This window comes from Opisthorchis viverrini (genome assembly GCF_000715545.1).
Source record: "Opisthorchis viverrini unplaced genomic scaffold opera_v5_376, whole genome shotgun sequence".
NCBI classification, from domain to species: Eukaryota; Metazoa; Platyhelminthes; class Trematoda; order Opisthorchiida; family Opisthorchiidae; genus Opisthorchis; species Opisthorchis viverrini.
Window position 1 is genome coordinate 408,582 of NW_008752033.1, and position 22,085 is coordinate 430,666.

General features: G+C 45.3%; 1 protein-coding gene across 1 annotated transcript in view; it reads left to right on the forward strand.

Annotated features, from left to right (window-relative positions):
- Nucleotides 1-18,420, forward strand: part of T265_10512 (hypothetical protein) — a gene marked incomplete at both ends in the record, with an annotated part of 38,350 nt that extends 19,930 nt beyond the window's left edge. Inside the window, 5 exons of the mRNA XM_009176900.1 lie at nucleotides 445-651; nucleotides 1,432-1,520; nucleotides 11,588-11,812; nucleotides 14,368-14,834; nucleotides 17,948-18,420. Of these exons, the coding sequence (XP_009175164.1) occupies nucleotides 445-651; nucleotides 1,432-1,520; nucleotides 11,588-11,812; nucleotides 14,368-14,808 (962 nt within the window). The remainder of the gene's footprint in view (nucleotides 1-444; nucleotides 652-1,431; nucleotides 1,521-11,587; nucleotides 11,813-14,367; nucleotides 14,835-17,947) is intronic.
- Between the last annotated feature and the right edge of the window lie 3,665 nt (nucleotides 18,421-22,085).

Consider the following 22,085-nt stretch of genomic DNA (forward strand, 5'->3'; position numbering starts at 1 on the left):
CAACGGGGGGGGGGGGAAAGGGTTTTGTCTGATTCCTGATTTTTTGACGTAATTTGACCATGTGTTATTGGAAAGTTTGAAACCACCGTGAAGAATCGAGGTTTTGCACAGTGCAATGTATTTCATTGCGTCATTTGGGACGCAAAATATACCTGGTGTCTTGTGCGACGGTCTATTCCTCTACGTTCCATTTTAGATGCCCACCGAAGGGTGGTGTTTCGAAAATTCAAGTTGGCATATCTCAAAATCTCTTCAATACCCGCAAAATGTTGTGATACATCTTGCGAGCCTGGACGTTGAGGCTGTTTAATCTGCGCCAATGAAACGCCACTGGAGAGGTTTCCTAATCAGAATCATGTATTCTCGCTTATTTTGCTGTTCGGCAAGTCCTTATAACCACACCTCTTCACTAACGTTTCTTCTCTCTCTTGTTCACCCACTCAGGCTACAACCGACGGGATTCTTATCGACAAGGCCATACTCAGGCGTCTAGACGCCCCCGAGGAACATTTGAAGTCACTGGTGGTCAATGGAAAACAAAGCCACAATTCACACGCTCTTCGGAACGGTATTGGCAGCACGACGAGCGAGAACCGTACCATCCATCCCGGACTACAAATGGCCGTCATTCCCAACTTCCCAACGTTAAAGGTCAGTGCGTGAAAATATGAGTCTTTTAACACCTTTCTGACTCCATAAGTGCTTTGCGATGCTACCATACCTCTGGGTGCATTGGGCTAAGTTCTGAGTTATGATCCACCTTGTTGGGTAAAAAATTCGGTAATCACTCCAGATGTTCAGAAGTACACGACTGGACACACTATTACCTCCAATTGATCGACGCGTGACTGATGGTGAAGGTGGACAAGCGAGATTTTAAGCCATTCAGACTCTAGTCCTTGCATCTGACCGTCGATCAACAAGTATGATTTTAGCGAAATACACTCATTTGCAAACTAATTTGGTTTTTTGAGAAACTCACCTGGAGCTCAGCTGAATCTCTCGTTTGTGATGTTTTCAGGCAACTGAATGTGCTGCATCAAGACGCCTCATGTTTCACTCCCTGCGATATTCGAGATATCGGTAATTTCGTGCAATTTGGTTTCAAGTAGAACATAAGGTTGACGGAAACTCGGGGACTGCGCCTACCTGATGAGACCCAAAGAGGGCGAAACCGGTCGTGGGCTGTCGACGAATTTTCAGCAACCTTATGAGTAGTGCGTTGAAAGTATGATTTTGTTCTGATACCTGGCTTAACAACCGATGTAGGCGTGTACCTACTTTTTTGTGTTGATGTGCACGTTTAACCTAGCTAAATTCTGTTCCCAGTATCGAACGATATAAGCCTTTCTAATAGATGGTTGCGCGACTTCCCACGTATGCTAGCCGTTTGCTCTGCTCGAGTTTTTTTTAATCTTGTTGGCGTTTTAGGATTTGTGGATGCGTCTTCGGCGGACGAATACATTGATGACTTTAATCCGGAAGATTTGGCCAAGTACAAGTTAGAGATCAATATGGATGTGAGTTGCCTATTTTTCCATGTTTTTGCTGTTTTAGTGTTTGTCGTGTTTGGTCGATTGTTTTAATGGTTCGAGTCACTTTGGAGGAAAATACGTACTGCTAAGAACCTTTAGCATACCCCTGTCGCACTCTAACTTCATTTAATTTATTGGTTATTATCGAACGGTAGCAATGCGTTGAAAGGGTACCGCAGCTCAGCCATTATGATCTATTGTGCTTGGGCTATGAACTCCTATCATTGAGGCGTGATGTGCGATCCGTACTGTATATATCTCTACTGAGCGTCCCGTGAAGCACGTGACCGAGAAGTTCTGGTTAGCAGACCATCTGTGGAAATCAGCCCCACTAGATCGCCTTCCGAGGCATCGTTCAAACGAGGTAATCCAGCGGACCGCTTAGAATGCGGTGGCGTAGTTTCGATCACCGCGTTTGCTCATCGAACGAGGGAACTCCCGTCAAATCCTTGTCCTTTATTGCTGTCGGAAATCATTGTTTTTAAGATTGGTAACGTTTCGTTCCTTTTTCAAGCGAGGCAAGATTCTTAAGATGGACCTCCAAAGTGTCTCAAGATGCCTCCCTGTGTAGCGATGTTCTGAGGAGCGTGCGTTCGGTGCCTCGGTTTGTATGTCACACGTTTTAATACCTCTGAAGATTTATGCTTTAATTACGCGATTATTACCAATCATAGCCTGATCAATTTTCATGTATTCGCCTTGTTCTCTTTGGCCAAACTTTCCATCGATATGCGTGCGACACATGATCTCACCAGAATCAATGACATTCCCATTGTGTGTTCGCGAACAGGATGGCTAGTTTCAATCCAGTCACCCTGTCGTTATTTAATCCATCTTACTTTCATAATTATGTTTTTCGTTAATTAATCATGAATGTGCTGATGAATGGATAGTTTTTTAACCGGAAAGAACCTGAACTTACCACCCATGTGGTGTTACCTAGTAAGTGACCGTTCACCTCATTCCAATTCCTCCCAGGGGAACAGCACCCCTTTTCCTGCAGGAGCCATCAAACTGTCTGTACGTTTGCTTCGTGGTAGTCTGTGTGAGATGTCGAACTGCTGTTTGTAAACCCTTCAAGATTAGATCGTTTATCGGAATAAGCACGTGATTAATACACCCGACTCATGCCTGCTCTTCCGTCCTCTCTGTTGCCTTCGTTCTGTAAGGCAAAGTCAGTCCATCCCAAACCCTAAGAAGGACGAAACCAGTCGTCGGTTGTCCAGGGGTTTTCAGCAACCTTAAGAGTAGTGAATTGCAAAATTCAACCCATCTCTGATATGAACCACCGTCAGCTGACTTCTCGCGAAACCTTATTTACAGTTGAATCTGATTGACACTAAAAGGACCACGTCGTACTTTTGCGGAAGTCGACTTTTGAATGAAACTAGAGTGGCAGGACCAAAAAAAGTCCAACTTACTAGAAACGGTTTTATTAGTCTCACCTGGGAAATCAATCCCTCTTGAGAGGAATACTCTATCGATTGTAAGAGGCAGTAAGAAGGTACGCATCTCAGCATTGACAACAACGTAATGAAACACTGAGGCCAAAGCTGTTTTATTGTCACTCAACACAACTGACTACATGTGTCGTGATATCTCGAACACCGTAGCAACTGAAACACGAGGTGGCCTGGTACAGTACATTCAGTCGCCTGGAAACATCACCAACGAGAGATTTGGCTAGGTTCCATGTGAGTCCGTCGCAAAACCGTATTTGTTTGCAATTTAGTAGGTTTGATTCTTGTCTGAGAGCTTGTTTTTGCTAAGGCGAAATGTGCCCATCCTACGCGTCCATTAAAAGCTCAGAGGGAAGCGGCAACAGACCAGCGCGTAGTCAGAACCTCTCTAGGTGTTTCACAATGAACGTCAATCAGTGATTGACCCAATCCGCTTATAGCCAGTGGTGATGTAGTCTATCTGGGTCGGACGTTGGCTTGCATGTGGGTACTATGTGGCCAAACGACTTCGTTTGTTTCAGAAGTTGGTACTACATGGAAACAGTCTTTGGCTGTGTTGTGAACCACAATCTCCTTAATGCCTTCTTAGTACCGTGAACCCCGGTCTGAATAGCCGGTTGATCGCCTGGTGCGCTTAACCAAACCAGAAAAGTCAATGAACGTGCGAACCGGCCGATCTATTGGTCATTGTCGCGTACAAGCGGGTCAAAAAAAGTGATACTAAGAATACAACTCATCTGTCAAGAACGAGTGAATAACAACCATTGAAATCGGTCTCAACGAAAACGGTTATTCCATTGGATGTTATATAGTCCCGTCACTTTCGAAGCTGGTTCCCCTAATAGGCTGGCACATAATTGCAGTAGGCGCTCGCTGTTGTCCGTGTGTCCCAAATCAAACACAGAGGATTCCGGGTCACCAGAGATGCGCCATCATAAATGAGTGGGAACCAGTGGGGAGGTCAGTTCAACAGCCTTGCGTGGGTCCTGAATCCTGGTTACAGACAGAGAACATATTAACAGTAAGCGAGTCCAGCGTGTATACAAGGGCAGTCTATAGTTCAGCTTGTTTCAGGGCGTGAATGCTAGTAGCTGTTAGATGAACTGAGTATCCGGGCTTGAAGAGTGATTTCAAAACGTCTACAGTCATGGTGACCGAGTTAACCGTGTGTGTTGCAACAAACGGCAATGGGATCCGATAGTCCTTAATAATGGGTCTTTGGAGATATAAATGAAAAACAACGTAAGGTGAGGGAGAAGACGAATATAGGAAGGAGGGAGAAGAGGGCGTCAACAATGGTCTGTTTTTTCATCTGACCTGCTGTATGCAGCAACTAAGGAGACCTGGTTGCCGGCAAAGCGTCTACCTGGAATGAAGTGAGACTCATGGGATACTGCCGGACGTAGACAGGACGACAATTAGGCTGTACACTCAAAGCTTCTGGTTCGAAAGCCTTACTCTAACGCAACAGTGTTTGGAGGAACGTATTGGTTCATAGATGTGTCAGCTCCCATCTTGGAGGTCCAAGAGTCTGTGTTAGTCAGACCTAAAAACATTGACAAATCTGGTGTGAAAAGCTCTCTGGGCGTCACACACCCAGTATAACTCACTGAGTCACTGAGGTGCAAAAACTGTCACACTTCGTTGATGTCCTGTTTCTTCGTGACGGATGCAACTTTCGGCTAATATTTCGATCGGTTTTTCACTAGCAAAGTCCATCTTAGAAGGAAGAAATAAGCAGATGTGAGGTTTTGAATCGATCAACAGAGTGTTCTTTACAACAGATAGCCTCCCCTTGTCATTTTCAGGGAGCTTGTGCTCACTCTGAGGACGTCCTTCAGGAACTCACTGAAGCGTACTCTTTTTCGTTGATTGGTCTCCTATATCGACAGTCTGGCCGTTTGGAAGCGCACCAAGCATCAAACACAATTAGTTACATCCCTGGAGTTATTTTCTAAGACTGCCTGCTTAGAAGGAACAACTGTGTTTCTAAGTCTAACGAAAGCGCGATTCATTCTAACTTGTGTTGAAACAAGAATACTGGACGCTGAGGGACGGTTTCTCCTTAGGCATTGGTATAGATTGATCCCAGCAATCTGTTGAACCACGTCGAGTTACGCGCAAAACCCCAAAAGCCAATTCTTTCAAGTGGAGGTTTATCTACAAATGCGGTACTAGAAGTACAATAATAAAATGATAAAGCTTTACAAACCTCAAATCGTGGGACTATGCCGGCTTCTATACACCGGTTTGGGAACTGCTAATTCCTAACGGGTCTCAAAGTCCACGCCGACTCAGAGCCACGTGTTTACAAGCTAGCGAAACCACGTGTGAACTTAAACAGCACGTCCGATGACAAGATCAAAGAACGGTTTATGTTCAGGTCAAAAACAACAAGGGTGGTATAGGCACAGACCAAAATAACAAAAAAGGGGGAATCGCGCTGTACAAAATAAAAAATAGAAGAAAGGAATCAATTAATTTGAAAGCAAATCTCACTAGGCCGGTGTGAGAGATGGTCTTCATCGGGAGCGGTGATGCGTACGGTCTGTGGGATTAAGTTTACTATATCCCCTAGCCATTCACCGGAAATTTCGTTACTTTTCTCGTTTGTTTGTCTCATTTACCATTGGTGAATTGGGAATTAGGTGTTCATTGCTAGCTTAGGGAGGCCCTCAGATGCTCCTTCGCTTGTTGGTAGTCGCACCACTCTCGTCTGAACGGCTGTCCTCCTGTTCTGGCCTAATTATTCCGGTGAGTCCACATCAAAGGAAAGCACTGGACTCGAATTTCGCTCTTATTGAAGCTCATCAGCAGTTCATATCCAATGGCCGTGTCAGGATTTGAACCCCGGACATCTGACATGCGAGGCGAGCGTGTAACCGCTACGTCTGAAGAGGCGAACGTGTTCATACTTGAGCGGTGTGATTGGTGTGCCCGACTCATCGAACGACGACCCAGTAACTGTCCTGGTTGTAGCGACGATCGATTGACCCGCCAGTCAGGCCTTCCCAGTCAGGTAGCGTGACACATACTTGAAACCAACTAGGCAGCTTTTTGGTTGCAATTTCGGGGTTTTGCTTGGTAGGTATTTTGTTCGTAGTAGCGCCTTAGTTTCTTGTGTTTACTGGTTTGTGAGAAGACTAAAAATCATCTCTCACTAATCATCTCTGATATTTCCACCGTCAATGGTTCCTGATCTGTCAGTTTTGACCGTAGGATAGACCGTTGGTTCACCGCTACGAAGTGATATGTGTGGACTTGTCGCCTTTTGGTAACCCCCACGCGAGATCCCTGTCTTTTTCGGGAGGTTACTGGAGCTCGTCCCCATCGATTGGTTCCTGCGGCAGGCTGGATTGGTTCCGTTTGTGAGGGTTTCATCAATGATTACCGATTCTGTGGATTCCTTTTTTCTTTACCCGTATAGATTACTATCAGTTGGTTGCAACCAGACCTGTTGAACAGAGCAACCTGGTGAATCGTTCCAGGAGCGCGTTGAGCAAGATTACAGCTGTCGGTCTTCTGTTGTGAATCTGCGGTGAATCTCAACGGAAGGGATGCACCACCCGGGTAACTTGAGTTATCAACGTTTACCCGGGTAGCGAATAACAACTTGTGGGATAGTATCCAACCCACTATCTGAATGGTATAAGTAGTATGTTTAGAAGAAAAATTAATCTGGAGAGCTGGTGCGCGATGAGCTGTCGACATCAGTTCACATGACTTGCACTGTGGGGTTGAAGTACTTTGGTTCTTTGCTATAAAAGCTTACTTCACTACTTATCAGTCAGCCGTGGTTGAACATTCTGGATACTAAGCTCGAGTCTTTTTAGAGTTCAGTGAGATTTGTGTTACTGATTAGCCTTAATGAAGATAAAAAAAGCCGTGCATTGCTTCTCGGCCTTTCAACTCCGGATGTAGGATGAGGTCATTGACCGCATCGAACTAGTGTATCTGAGTGTTATGTGAGGCTCCAAATTGAGAATTTGAATCGTGTCCTCTTAGTGAAGCTAGTGATAGTGAATGATTGTGGCGACACGTTTTTTATCGGACCTTCATCTTCTAACCGATTTTTTACGATTGGCAGCCGTTTGTGCGAAATGTAGGGACGGATTTTCGAACCAGGCTAGAATATCATTGATAGTGCCACCCGAACGAATCCGATATTCACACCAGATGGAGCCCGGAAGAAACTTATCCCGAATTGAATACTCGTATTTGATTCTACCGATCAAGGTCTGTCATGTGTAAGGTGCATTGGGTCTCTTTTTCCAACGGGTTGTTCTCCGATAACTTTTGGAAATGGTTGCTCCTGAGGTCTGCGTTTTTTTGCTAGATTTGAATTTCCTGCAGAGAGTTTGTATTGATTGCAAGTCATTTTCACTCTCAGATGACCTTGAAAGCAAGACCACACCGCTTGGTTTTTAAAAGTCATCATATCTCATCCACATAGCGGGCGGATTTCCCCACCCATATTTCCTGGAGTTTTTCTATTCAAAAAGTGCATATTGTGGCCACTAACGTCATTGCTTTTGTTACTGTGTCATTTGAGTGATGGTAAGCGAGCAATTCTATGCAAAAAAAGTTTCCTCGGAAGTAGTTTAGTGTCAAGATGGCAATTGATTGAAAAAGGAAAACATGCAGTCTTGGCTACATCAGTATTCAGTGGAGTAACTGAGGTACTTGTCTACTTGTTTGCGTTCCCCTAGTTGCTGTGGTTAGTACTTACAGTAGGCCCAGGGTTTTGTGCACGTCATAGTGAATAACTAGGTGTGTGAATTCAGTTCGAGAACCTGTTTTCAAGCGTCATCGAACGAGCTGTCACATCAATGGACAAAGGAACAATTTGAAGGTTTCTGCCGCCAACTTCAAGTATTACATAAAAAGGAAGGAAGGAAGCGTTCAGCTGTATCACCCTTTCGATGGCTTGGTGATGTTACGTCGGAAGGAAACACGAGGGCCGCCAGGTCGCCCAAGCCTAGACAGAAGCAGTAGAGATGCAGAGGCTGGGTTCGAACCACTTACCTTCCAGTCATTATGTTGGTGCCTTAGGCAATGAGTCACCTTGGCTCATTCCACAACAGTTCTGTCACAAACGGTCATCTCGAAGCTCCGAATCGCATATGTAGTAACGATGATGTTCTCCTGACGTCACCCAACAAGCAAACAGGATTGGTTCTGCTTGATATGTCCATTTACGTAGAAAAGACTCGCACTGGCGTTTCTGACTTGACAATGTCAAAAAACGGGAAACGAATGAGATGAGACAGTTCCGGTGGAGAAGCAGCTAAAGCTAACCGCTTGAGTCGATTGAGACAGCCAGGAGTCATCAAGGATACGCAGTTTACTCGTCTTAAGGCAACTGGAACCACCGTTCATAGACTATTCCTTTGCGTACTCTAAATCACGCAAGTAAGGGTGACCATGAAGATCACTCCTGAAGGTGTGCAGCACTGTCATGCCATCCCAGTCTGCGCGGCACTTTCCAGTTCGTAGACACTACTCAGCCCTCAGAGATCAGGCTGGTGTCCTCGCTAGGCGCAAACTCCATGTTCACGAACGTTCCTTCTTTCATTCCCTGGATGTGCAAGCTAATTGATCGCTTAGCAATATTGATTAAATTTTCAACCAGGGACGTTAGTCCGTTCTTGTACATGAGCAGTTGACGTGCACTCCAACTTCAGCGGGGATGTCTCCATAGAACCAAAAGGGGTCGCTAGAGGACCGCAGTTTTATGGCCAGACTGGAATACGCAACAGTGAGGCCTACGGCAGATTGACTTCCACTTTACAAGCAGTATGTGGCAAGTCTATGTTCAACGGCTACACACTGTCCCAAGTACTTTTAAGTGTGTCTGTATAGCCATTTCATTCACATCAGAGCAGTACAATGAGGAAATCTTTCAATTTCCTAATTGCGGACCTTACCAGATGGAGTTCTGACACGTTGTAGTGCGCAGTTTATTGAAAAGCCACATGGATTGGACAGTAAACGAGTTTTCATGGGTTTGTATCTCTCAGTCAGAAGGGAAATCTAATACGAACCCCGGTTCATCATGCACACGCAATTTGTATTCCGTTTGCTAGTGAATGAACGAACGAACGAGGGTAGCCAACGCTTTACGGCGAAATAGCCACTCTGGGTGAGTTCAATTCGAAGTGCGCTTCCGAACCTGCATTGAGATTGGGACGTCCTCTAACACCCATCGTTCAGCTGTAGCACCCTTTCGGTGCTTAACTGCCATGTCACCAGAATGAAGCGTGAGGTCTGGGATACTGCCAGGTTGCCCAAGCCTAGATGGGAAGTCGAGAGACAGAGGTCGGGTTCGAACCACAGACCTTCCGATCAGTAAATCCGCGCTCTAACCACTGAGCCTTCTAACGCCCAAGAAGGAGTTGTTTCTGCGTTTGCCGTTTAAAGCCCATGCTCGTGAATTTATAGCGCTGGTTACTCTTACCACTACCCGCATGTCGTTTTCTCTTGATATGTTTGAAGGTTGAGGACAATCTACCAGTTCACAACTCATTTATGCTAATTTATTATTCCGTTTGCGAGTGTTCCGCAGACTACGCACCTTTCCATGTGTGTCCTTCGACTCATACCTTATCAGAAGCCGTGAAAACCACTTACTGGCTGTCACTAACTACTTACTCAAAGCAGGCTGTTTCGTAGGCATAGACACTGCGTTTAAAATCATGTGCCGTGTCCCACCAAATGGATCGAAGACACCGGAACGTCCGATGTGCCAACTCAATCGGTCTCGGTGTGCACAAAAACTACTATTTTAGGCATCTAGATTACCTTGGCTGATAGCCTGCCCAAAGCAAGCACACCCAAATCCTCACACTGTCTTTCCGTTGCATACTGGGTCACCTTGGGCTTCACAATTCCCTTTCCAACCAAGTGCCATCTCGAATCGGAGAAAATCCACAAATTTTCAGGCTTAGTAGACTTGTTACAGGAGCATTGGTCCATCGAGACGCTATTTCCGTGCTCCAGACTCATGGAGGGATGTCGCTAGTCCCCATACGTTCTTCTTTAGCCTTTCTATCGACCGGACGCAGCTATGTGCATTCAAATTCACAAAAACCTGCGATTGGTTCGAAGCTAGTCTGAATCCTCCGTTTAATTCAGCTTGTTTTTCAGGTGAGTTGTAAGTGGAATACAATTTGCTGTTCAGGCAGCAGAAGGCGCGCGACCGAAATTCCAAGACCGCGTCCCTATTCAATGAGGTCCGACCAGGCGAAACAGCTAGTGCGCCGTCGCCGACTTCCATCATTCGTAAGAGTAGTATCGCTTGTCCATGGTAGCCTTACCGATAAAAGGAAACAGATCACAAATCTTCAGCTGTGTAACTGGAGAGGGTTTTTCAAACCAGGTTTACTTCACAACTGTTGAATGGTCGTAATTTCGAACACAGAAACGGCAAATGGATCTGGAGTTATCCCAATGGTTGCTCGATATCTCAATTGACACTGGAAACGGTTGTTTCGCGACTGATTGTCTACTCTTGTTTTCTGTCACTTTTTGTAAACCCCAGTTTTTGTCTGACGTCTTGTGGAGTGAGTACTCATATTTGGTTGGAAGTCTCAGATGATAACTCGAGGGTCTGTGAATAAAATTATTAATATTCTTGTGGCTGAGTGCAAATTTATAGCGTCCGCGTGACATTGTTCCTAATTGGATGTAAGGACAGGAAATTCTGGCGGCACAAAAGTGGTCGATAAAAAATAACCCCAAATATTCCATTGCATGCGTAGTCATTGTTGCGCCATACCGATTTGAACAAATTTCAGGGAAGTGTACTCAACCCATCTTCGAATCGTTTTCACCGCTTACAAAGCGAACACGTTGATGGTAAAATCTCACCGAGTGCTTATCGAACCTAGATTTCTTCAAGACGTGCGTTATCAAGCCGTTTATTTTTTTTGAAACCCCGTTCTTGGAGTGCAGTTGTAACAAAATCAGGACACAGCTGCTGGCACGTGTTTTCGAAACCCACTCTTGAAAGGTCCCGAGTTACTACCAGTGAGGATTACTTGGGTTTACTGGTAGTCCACCAACTGCCGTCAAAATCTGTTCTGTTGAGTCAGCAGTTTTGTGTGCTACCATTCTCGGTGTTCTCTACCAGACAGTTCAGGTTGACATTCCTGCTAAGGTTTCAACCAACCACGTATATGTTACAAATGTCCTCTGTTTGTCCGTTTCATATTCTCTTTTCCTGTTTCTCTCCACTTATCCCTCTCTGCTTCGTTGGTACTCGTGTGTGTTTGGCTGCGCGTTATTTTTACCCGTGTTGTTGTTGAAACTACAAATTTTCCCTGGGGGATGATCATTTCTTGCTCAATCTATTGCATTCTGCGCTTGTTTTTTTTTCGCATCGTATTCACCAAAATGGCAACCCATCCACCGATTCCCAACTATTCTATTGTGCTGCGATTCTACCCGGGTGGATTCTAATTTCCATCTCTCTTGACTTGAATCTTTGTCCGTCTTATCTTGGAAATGCATGGCCTTCGCACGCTTGGTGATTCTCGGTCCATTTTTCTGTGTGCTCTGCTCACTCTTAACTGGTCCCATCGATCTAATCAGAGTTTCACGGTGCATTCCCCTACCCTATCTGACCCCATTCTCACTGTGCCATTGTCAAAATGGCAATCGGATGAACTGCGATATGCTCCCATGTTGGCCGCTACTGGGATGAAGGGAGGTCGAGCTCCTCCAGACGGTCGCAAGCCCATTCGGACGGGCGCGGGAGTCACTCCTGCTGTTCGGTGTAGTCCAGAAGGCACAGATGATGGAAAACATGAATCTCAGGTATGCTATCTGATATTTTCACTTCCTTGAATCTCCGTGAAGAAATCATATCTTATCGTTCATAGGATTGGATTTACATGAAACGAGCACTAAGCTGTCTCTAAGCTCGAATCAGCTGTGGCATAAGACTGGCTCGCGTGAATCTGACTGTCTGTGCCGATCTAATGGACTCCAACAAGCGCCATGTTCCCGGGCACACTACCACAATACTTCATTTGTCAATCGTTTTCAAGCCGTGTGGAATTCATTGTTAAATTTTGCTATGGTTCTAGCAAATGTGTATCAGTTCGCAGTATGCTTTTATCTATAACATCCCAGGGTGTTGAAATCAAGTGACATTGTGTCTTCTGCTCTAAATTAAACCATCCACCCTTTTGTGCTCAAACCATTACCTTTATATCCGAACATCACCACTACTTTGGTACGAGATGGCTCAAGTAGTTAGAGCGCAAATTTACTGACCGGAAGGTCCGTGGTTCGAATTTGACTCTGCCTCTCGACTTCCCCTGTCTAAGCTTGGGCAACCTGGCAGTATCCTAGCCCTCGTGCCTTGGGGTGCAGGGCAGCTAGGCACCGCAAGGATATTACAGCTGAACGACTTCACCACTGCTTCCTCTCTGCCAGTGTTGGCAGAATACAAAAAAGGCTAGAAAGGTTCGCAGAAGAATGCACAAACTTTACAGATGGGACGTATCATCACTAGTCCATTCAATCAATCATGGTAGACCATGGAGCTTCACGCAAAGCTTGAAACAACCAGCTGCTCGACGCACTTCGAGGTGAAAAAGGTGCTGGTACTCTCATATTATTATCGTTACGATCACCATTGCTACTTTCGTAAGGAAGAAAGCCCTTCGCCGTAAAGTCGTTCATTAGCAGACACCAACGAAACAGTTACAAACTGTTGGACATGAAAGTAAATGTCTCATATGCACCGTGTTTTTAAAAACTGAACATCCTCAAGCGTCTACTTGAATTTTCGTGGATATTCATTGACTTTCACGCAATTGTAAATGAACGCTGCAAAGCAGTTCCACAAGTTGCGTAAGAAACTTCACAAGCTTGGGCAACCTGGCAAGTATCCTAGCCTCGTGCCTTGGGGTGCAGGGCAGCTAGGCACCGCAAGGATATTACAGCTGAACGACTTCACCACTGCTTCCTCTCTGCCAGTGTTGGCAGAATACAAAAAAGGCTAGAAAGGTTCGCAGAAGAATGCACAAACTTTACAGATGGGACGTATCATCACTAGTCCATTCAATCAATCATGGTAGACCATGGAGCTTCACGCAAAGCTTGAAACAACCAGCTGCTCGACGCACTTCGAGGTGAAAAAGGTGCTGGTACTCTCATATTATTATCGTTACGATCACCATTGCTACTTTCGTAAGGAAGAAAGCCCTTCGCCGTAAAGTCGTTCATTAGCAGACACCAACGAAACAGTTACAAACTGTTGGACATGAAAGTAAATGTCTCATATGCACCGTGTTTTTAAAAACTGAACATCCTCAAGCGTCTACTTGAATTTTCGTGGATATTCATTGACTTTCACGCAATTGTAGATGAACGCTGCAAAGCAGTTCCACAAGTTGCGTAAGAAACTTCACTTTCCGTTGGACGCGAGGCGGAGTTACAATGAAACCATATACTACTCGCACACCTCATCAGTAGTGTCCGCCGGCACACCATTATGTAACGCTATTTCGCCTGATCGTGGAGAATTCAGGATTTTAACACAAGAGGACCAAACAGAAGGTGTGTTTGATCTTCATTTTCGCAACAGCAAAACGAATGATTGTTAGTTAAGATTGGTACAGTCCTCCAGGACTATTGAGTATGGGCCAATACTGCCCATTCGACCTTGATAACCTTGATAACAGCGCCAGCCATCAGCAGTCACCGGCTTCGAGATCACTGTGAACGTGAATCATATATCAGCGCTCCAGATGTTCCCATGGATGAGCAACTTCAACGGGTTATCAGATGGCTTTGGTTCATGCGTAAACTTTGAGTCGGGCTTGTTTAGAACTGACCTTGGCTTGTTGGTGAATACAGTGATTGCTCAGCTATTTTGGCCTTGGCCTAGGTCTATATATTCTTCAACTTATTGGAGCCATGGTTAAGGTATACGTGCGTTTTATTTTCCTAGTTACATTATTTCTGTGTAGCGTTTTATTTTCTGTGTACTGGATACGACCAGCTCTGATGAGCGAGTTGATCGTTGAGGTTGACAAACTTGTTGCACACGTTTCGTCACCAATCAAGGTGACGTCGTCGGCTTGTAATCCGATACCAGTGCGTGGTTGTGTCGGCCTTCACAGTAACTTCGAACCGCTGTCCAACCGCGCACGGATTATTTTATCTCGATTGGTGACGAAACGTGTGGAAAAAAGCTCCAAAATTTCATCAACTAGAATTCCTGGGTTACCAACCTCGATATTTGTCCATAATTGACTTTGTCCGACCTGGTTCTCGTGCCAATGTGACATTATCACTAATGGGGAAAATTTTCCGACCAGACGGTTGACACTTTCTCCCAATGTTTTCCTCTACCGCAGGACGACTGCATGCCTGTCCCGGACGGAGCTGATGACTATCTAGCTCCGGCTTTCCAACTTTGGGCGGACTGTGGATTAAGCGTAGAACCGAGACTTCGTCGAGTTAGTGACAGTGATACAACGAACCCCACTGCCCGTTGGATAGACATAGTCCGTCTCTATCCTGTTCGAAGTTGGCCGTGTCTAAAATTATGCGAACCACAGCCGATATCGTCAACCTCGAGCGATTTCAACGATCAGTCCAATGAAGACTCTAAATTTCCTTTGCGTTGCCGGTCCTATACACCCCCATCCATGGCACTGGTAGATTTTGACGGATCCATCGTGCCTTCACGACTTTGTCGGTCTTTGCAAGAATTGTGGGATTCCGAATATCCACCGTCGTTCCTCCGTAACCAAGATGATTCAGCACCCCGGGGGAAAGCCGTTGGCAACGATTGAGGAAAGGTTGTTTTCACTCGTGCCTGGTTAGTCCTTCAAGCCTCTTTGGCCTCTACCATCATTTCTCCGTCGGTAATGTCTTCACGGTTGTTTCGGACCTCATTACACTCTTTAAGGTGTATCAGAATTAGTCCACGTGTTTTATAGTCTACCATTTCAGTCCTGGTCATCATGTGTTTTCTCATCGTAGCGCCTAATTGCACTCTCGATCTCTACCAACCCCTTTCTTCAATTCTGAACACCTTAGCGTCCCCTTCTCAGGGAAGCTTTTCTACCTTTTGTCGTAAAACTCCCATCTCATTCCGAATAAGCTCGGGTTATCTAGTTTTTAATATCGTAACTCAATAAAAGAAAACAGAGCGATATGAAGACGGGTTCCAGTAAATCACACAAAAATATGATCAAAGAGTGTGCACGCAGATCACCCTCCCGGGAGTCTTCTAACCCTGTGTCTTTCAGGCGCGAACCCACAACAGCCAAACCAAGCGAATTCGACGTCCGTTCAGCTTCTTCATACTACTTCTTTCCAGTCTGCCATACCTGAAGAAACCGTAAGGTAGTTTCCAAGCTCGCTCATGAAACGCAACCCAGTCACTCACCTAGTCTATCGAACTCTTCGAACACACAACTAACTCGCTTTCATCATTTTACTATGCTCTACTCGTCTTTCGGTGACCTCGTTTTTCTGTATCAGCTCAAGAGACGCTTTCTTATAAGATCGTCAGTATATGATTCCAGAATGGGGTTCATATCGATCGAATGGTTGGTGCACAATGAGTGCATTCCGTAAAAGGTCCGACCGTACTTCAGCTAACCAATAGTAATCAATATAAAAACATATCGATGTTGCTTAACACTTCTTTCAAGCGGTTCGCCTTGAACACCGCAAATCTTTCGGCGGAATGATTGAATTTTGTTCCGCGTTTACTGCTGAGTAGGCACCAGTCTTTCCTGCTTGTTTTTTTGACTCGCTTGCGTCATTGAAATGCAAACCGAGCGACGACTGGCTTGTCGCTTCTCCCCCCTTACTTGTGTGCTGTCACATGCGCTGTTTATCAATGCGCATAGAGATTTGTGCAGTTTTTTTACGTCACCATGTTAGTGCTTGAACTGCTTCCGTCTGTCTTCCGTCGATATCATACTGGGATTGAGCACTGTGTTGTGTTGTACAGCAGTGAAGCGTCAGTGCCAACACTGACGTTGCTGTCTTTGCTGATGTTGCTGATGTGTTGTGTTGGTTGTGATGGCATCAGAAATCAGATCAACAAAGCTACAAGTTTCTCATCCATGTGGATAGACGTACTGTCAGGGCGGGCCCAGACAGAAGAGAAAGTGCATGTGCAGAGAGTGACGCATCCCCAAGGTCATCATCGGTTCGACACGTCCAGAAGGTAGGTGAGTTGGCGGCCCTCACCAAACGGCTTAGCAACACACGACCAGCGTAGTGGGCCTGAGAATGTTCGCGACCGGAACACCACCATTGGCTGTACGGAGCGAACAAGTAAACGACCATGTTTGGCTAAGTGGTCATCCTATATATTTACGCAGACGCTCTGTACGTTTTATCCTGGCAATACAGCCGTGTCCCCAGCTCTCTGTCTTCTCCCTATTGCGTAGTCTGGCAGGCGCAGTGCAGGCGTAACCAATAGCTCGGCCACCGCACGACACAACATGTACATTGCTTGTTGGCTCGATTTCGTCGCTGTCTGGAGATACTTCCCGGTAGTTCATTCTTCACCCCAAGGCTTCTGGATTTCTTCATCGAGCCCTTTATTTGTATCATTCAGACTGCGTCTTATCTGACGACCATTTATTTTGATTGATCAAATTGATGATAGACATGTTGATATTGGTGAGGATAGACTCCTCACCCACTATTCACTCATTATCCTCTTCCGAATTGTGTTCACTTAGCGTTCACTGTCCTATTGACTTATTCCATAAGTCAGGCTGTAGTGCTCTACTGCAGGCGTTGTCGCCACTGGAATTAAAATCCATCTTGCAGGTACTCCTCGGTCACCGGAAATGTTCAAGGTCAATGGTTCATTTGTTTCGAAAGCCAATATGCCTGTAATTCAGGAGCAACACGATTGAAATCTTGTTCCAAGTGAGAGCCATTTCCTCAGGAGTTCAATTACTCTCCGTTAGGGGACGTGTATCGCTCTGGTTCTTCTCAGTTCGGGGCCCCGTGAAGGCGAGTGTTGAGGTTCTCGAATTTCACATTTTCTACGTGCTTAGAAAACGACTTACGTCTATGTGACATGCATCATACTCAAGGGCAATGGAGCCAGTTTCCATGGTCACCCTAGTTAGCTTGGTTTTCTATTCCCTATTAGAGCGGGGGCGAGATGGCTCAGTGGTTAGAGCGCGAATTTACTGACCGGAAGGACCGTGGTTCGAATTTGACCTCTGCCTCTCGCCTTCCCCGGTCTAGGCTTGGGTTTTCTTCGGGTAGTATGGCAGCTAGGCACCGGAAGGGTGTTGCAGCTGAGAGGTTTCTCTATTAGAACAGCTTCTCAGGTTTTTTCGTGAGCTGGACTCAACAGTATTTTGCAGTCTGCACCTCACAGCTCGCTCACCGAAATTCCAAAGCAATCACTTGAAGGAATAAGTCACGTCGAAACCTGTTCCCATTGGCGCTTGAGGACCTGTGAAAAAGGTACCTCAAATCGAATTGTTTGGCTGTGTGGAACACTTCCAATGAGGAAATAGTTACGGTGTTCACCGTTTGTCAGTTGACTACCGAGATCAAAATGAACCAATTAGAGAACGGAAAATCGTAAACTGTGGACGGTTCGATCATACTGACTGAACTGACGGTAATACAACGAGAACAGATCGATAAATGGAGATGCAGACTAAAGGCTGCCAATCGTGATCCGTCGATAAGCACTTGCAGCTACACAACCGGAATTTTTTGTAGCGCTCAGGTGAATGAGTATCTGTTCTCGTAAAAATGATGGTGGATGTTTTACAGTACAGTAGTACAGTACGTACAGTACAGTACAGTACAGTACAGTACAGTACAGTCCAGTTCTATGCCCGAGAAACAGGTTGGGTTGCTAAAAAGTACGTTGGGTTTTCATGCATTTTGTTGCTGTCTCACATCTGCCACCGTTGTTTCTTTTCTTCTTTCCAGTTTCTTTTCTTCGACCGAGATCTACATTGAAAATTGATTTCCATTCCTGGCGACCAAAGAGTCTCGTTCACCCAGGTTCCATTTGCTGCACGCACATCCACCAAGATTAGCCACCCACCCACAGTTTCACATAAACAGGCCAAAAATATCCTGCATTGGCTTCCGTTCGTTTCACTTACTAGCTTTCATGATTGGATGACACAAAATTGGTGTGCGCCTATTACTTTTTTGCATCCCACTATTGATTGAGAAAGCTTTCATTACCGGAACACGTACCATGGACCTCCGCGATCCTGAACCAAGCCATTTGTTCGATAATCAACCATCGCCAAATCAGTCATTAACAATCAAAATCCCCAATGCGACCTTGTCTTTCTTTTCTGTGACACCTTTGCTTATGTTTTTTGGATATCTGATCAATACTTTTTCCATTACTTTAGCCTAATTCGAAATTAATTATTCTGAATCAATTTGCGTTCTTCGATTGGACTGGACTTTTCTAAAATGACTCGAGATATTAGAATGGCGGTATCCGCACTCATCCTGCCATCTGCGGTAATATTGGGGGTGATAGGCTCTGTTTAATCCTTTTAAGAACAGAGAGTCGAACCTAGCGAATATACACTCATTTGCAAACTAATTTGGTTTTTTCGAGAGCCTCGCCTGGAACCCAACTGAATATCTCGTATGTGATGTTCTCAGGCAACTGAATGTGCTGCGCTAGGCCGCCTCATGTTTCAGTCGCTACGATATTCGAGATGTCGCGATACATGTATATACTTGTAATATACTACTCATACGGTTGCTGAAAATCCATCGACAGCCCACGACCGGTTTCGCCCTTTTTGGGGCTCATCAGGTAGGCGCAGTCCCCGAGTTTCCGTCAAAGCAAATTGCACGAAATTAGCGATATCTCGAATATCGTAGGGACTGAAACATTAGGCGGCCTGGTGCAGCACATTCAGTTGCCTGAAAACATCATAAACGAGAGATTCAGCTGAGTTCCAGGCGAGTCTCTCGAAAAAACCAAATTAGTTTGCAAATGAGTGTATGTTCGCTAATTTCGTGCAATTTGGTTTCAAGTAGAACAACATAAGGTTGACGGAAACCCGGGTACTTCGCCTGCCTGATGAGCCCCAAAACGGGCAAAACCGGTCTTGGGTTGTCGGATGGATTTTAGCGACCTTATGAGCAGTACATTACAAAGATATAGAGAGTGGAATCCTTTTATTTTAACGTGACTTAAGGAGGGGCTTGAAAAATATCCACGTTATCAACGGATCAGTGCTTGTGTGTTTAAGACCAAAGAAAATCAGTTGGTTCTTGGCGAAATTTCGGTCCGAACCCCCGCACGTTCTCCGCAAATCGTTGGTGTTGGCAAGCAGGTGTGGTGCCAGTGGACACCATCACGTCAGCGCGACTTTTAAGAACCAATACGACCGCTTAGACTATCGATCGATAGAATGGCACGCACATTTAGTCCCGAGTACGTCATGACACGTCCATCTAGTTTGGGCGTTCTCGGTACCTAATTAAATGGAGTTCCGGTCAGTTTTTGAAGGACAGAAAGCAAGGACTCCAGTGGAATGCCCCGCCTAAGTACTGAAGGACACAGGGGCTGTGTTGCTTTTTGGACGCAAAACATGCAGCTCTAGCTTACCTAAAAAATCGATCTCGACCGGAGTTTTTTCCGTTTCTGAAGAATGCCCTTCGTAGTCCTATGAAGTAGGCCATCTACTCATGAGTTCACAGCAGGAACCATGGCACATGAACGCAAAACTGTTCCACTTAACGGCCGGATGTCACCCGTGCTGCAAACGCATATTGACCGCGCCATCGATTTTGCCACTAAGTTGGTGGCAATCTGTTCAAACGTGGACAGAAGTTAAGAAGCCTGGTGTAGGTTAAGAAGTGGAAAGTCAGTATGCATGTCCGGTGCTCTGAAAGTGAACGTGAAAACAGCAAAATATGAATCAACTGGTTTCAAATAGATAACCGCAATGAAGCATTAGTTTCGGGTATCCTAAGGACAACACGACTCAAGCTGAGTGAGACTGTGCATGAAGAGAGTGGACTTTCTGTGACGACTTCTGCCTCGTTTTTTGTTATTCCGGTTGCTTCCGTGGTTTGAATCGCTCGTCAGTCGTACACTTGCTGGGTCTTTCGTAAATATGATCGAACATGTGAAAGTCAGCTGTTATAAAAGCAAATACAGACTACAAGAAATAGGATACCCAGTGAGTTTGACGAGGCGGTAGTTAAGATGGATATTGGCTCCGGTGTCAAGACCCAGCAAAGAATGGACTGACACAGCAGTCATTCCATATAAAGCAGGAGATTATTCGAGGACTGCTGAACTCAGCCATCATTCGAGTGGCTTGCCAGCCGGGAAAAAGCTACGCTCAGTTTTGGTGCAACTTAAGGGTCACATCCCCATTGAAAGCACTAGGAGCTGTGTATAAAACTAACTGCAACGATTGTAATAAGGTTTACTTAGGACACATTGCCAAGACTGGTGAAAAAAAGGAGGATAAACAAACCACCAAGGAATGCGGAAGAATAACAAACGTTGCTCAAATACTCAGCGATGTTGGCACATAACTTAGATACGGGACTGGATTAGATCTGGAGAAAGTCAAAGTTTTAAGGCAACGACTGCGATCCCCACCACAGCGGCTCATAGCTGAGGGGGTGGAAATTACCAGGCATCACAGCGTGAATAGAATCGAGGGTGTGGAACCGGCAAGCGTATGGAAAGCCGTCTTAGATAAGCCGAGTTGACAAGTGGCTGTATGGTTGTCAATCCACGTAGAATCATTAGCAAAAACTGAAAGGGGGTGGGTGTTGAGATCCCGACCCGACCAAACGTCACAGCATTCCTCTTACACAACTACCCTAGCACTAGCTCATCCACACAGATGGACGGAAAGTGCAAACAACGTTCAAGAGGGATCATCACCTGTACCGAACCGGAAGAACTAGACCCTAAGCTGGACCCGAATCCATACTGGTTTCCCTATCGGCTCATGACTTAAGGAACCACCGCAACACAAAATCCCTTGACCGACATCCAACAGAGATTTAGCTTGACTTAGCTGATTGGTTCTCCCTCCGCTTTAAACCTCGACCAACCTCGGAACCTAGTCAGTTGGCCTGACGAAGCTTTTGTGTCAAAAGCGAAACGTTGCCCAACAAAAAATCTACCAATTTTTACCAAATTTTCCTAAAAGCAAACACATCTCTCATGTGGCTATAACGTGCTTCATTCTGAAATTTTTTTTACTGGATTCCGGTTCGTGCTTCTACAGGTAGCCAAAAATTCACAACCTATTTGAGGAAGCAGCACTCATCAGAGAACAGAATGCTCATTCCGTACACCTAGCGAGGGGACTGTATGCAACTGCGGTTGGTACTGTTGCGGAGTACTCCACTCAAGATGAAGTCATCAGTTATTGGATGCCAACGACGTTCTGAATGCGCGTAACAATCTCAATTCATGTAACCACTGGTCACTTAAGCGTCTCTGTAGGATGGGGGCGTGGGCACCAGACGATCACTACAGGGAATCAGTAATGAATATTCGGTCAGACCACTGGTATGTTCGCTAGACAACCTAATTACTCCACTCCTTCAACTTCTACAGTTCATTTCAAATGACGATAGTCTTCCCGTTTAAGCGCATTCGGGTATGAATACATTTGGGTATGAATATAATTTAATAGAATAACTCTTCATTTATACAGCCTGAATCTTCCTACTCACGAATAAACACTAGTTTGTCACCAGCACACCCTATTGAAGTGCGATCATTAGACAGTAGACAGGGATTTTCGACTCTGAGTACGAAGTCAAAGTTTAGAGGTGTCTTTTTACTCATTTTATGCGTGTTTGCACCCACCATACCACCGTCTGCCGACTTATAGCCTACAACAAAGCTGCCCGTTTTCTGGTTCACTGCGTAATTCACGCAAGCTACTAACTAGTGACGTTGACGTAGATCATCTGTGAGTCTTTCAGGTAGGAATGTTACTAACGATATCTGAAGTTCAAGTGAATAAGCAAGATATATAGAAAGCGTATTCAGTTGCGCAGGTAGGTGGGCGCTGGTCTGGCAAGCGAAAGGTTGCGTTTCATATCC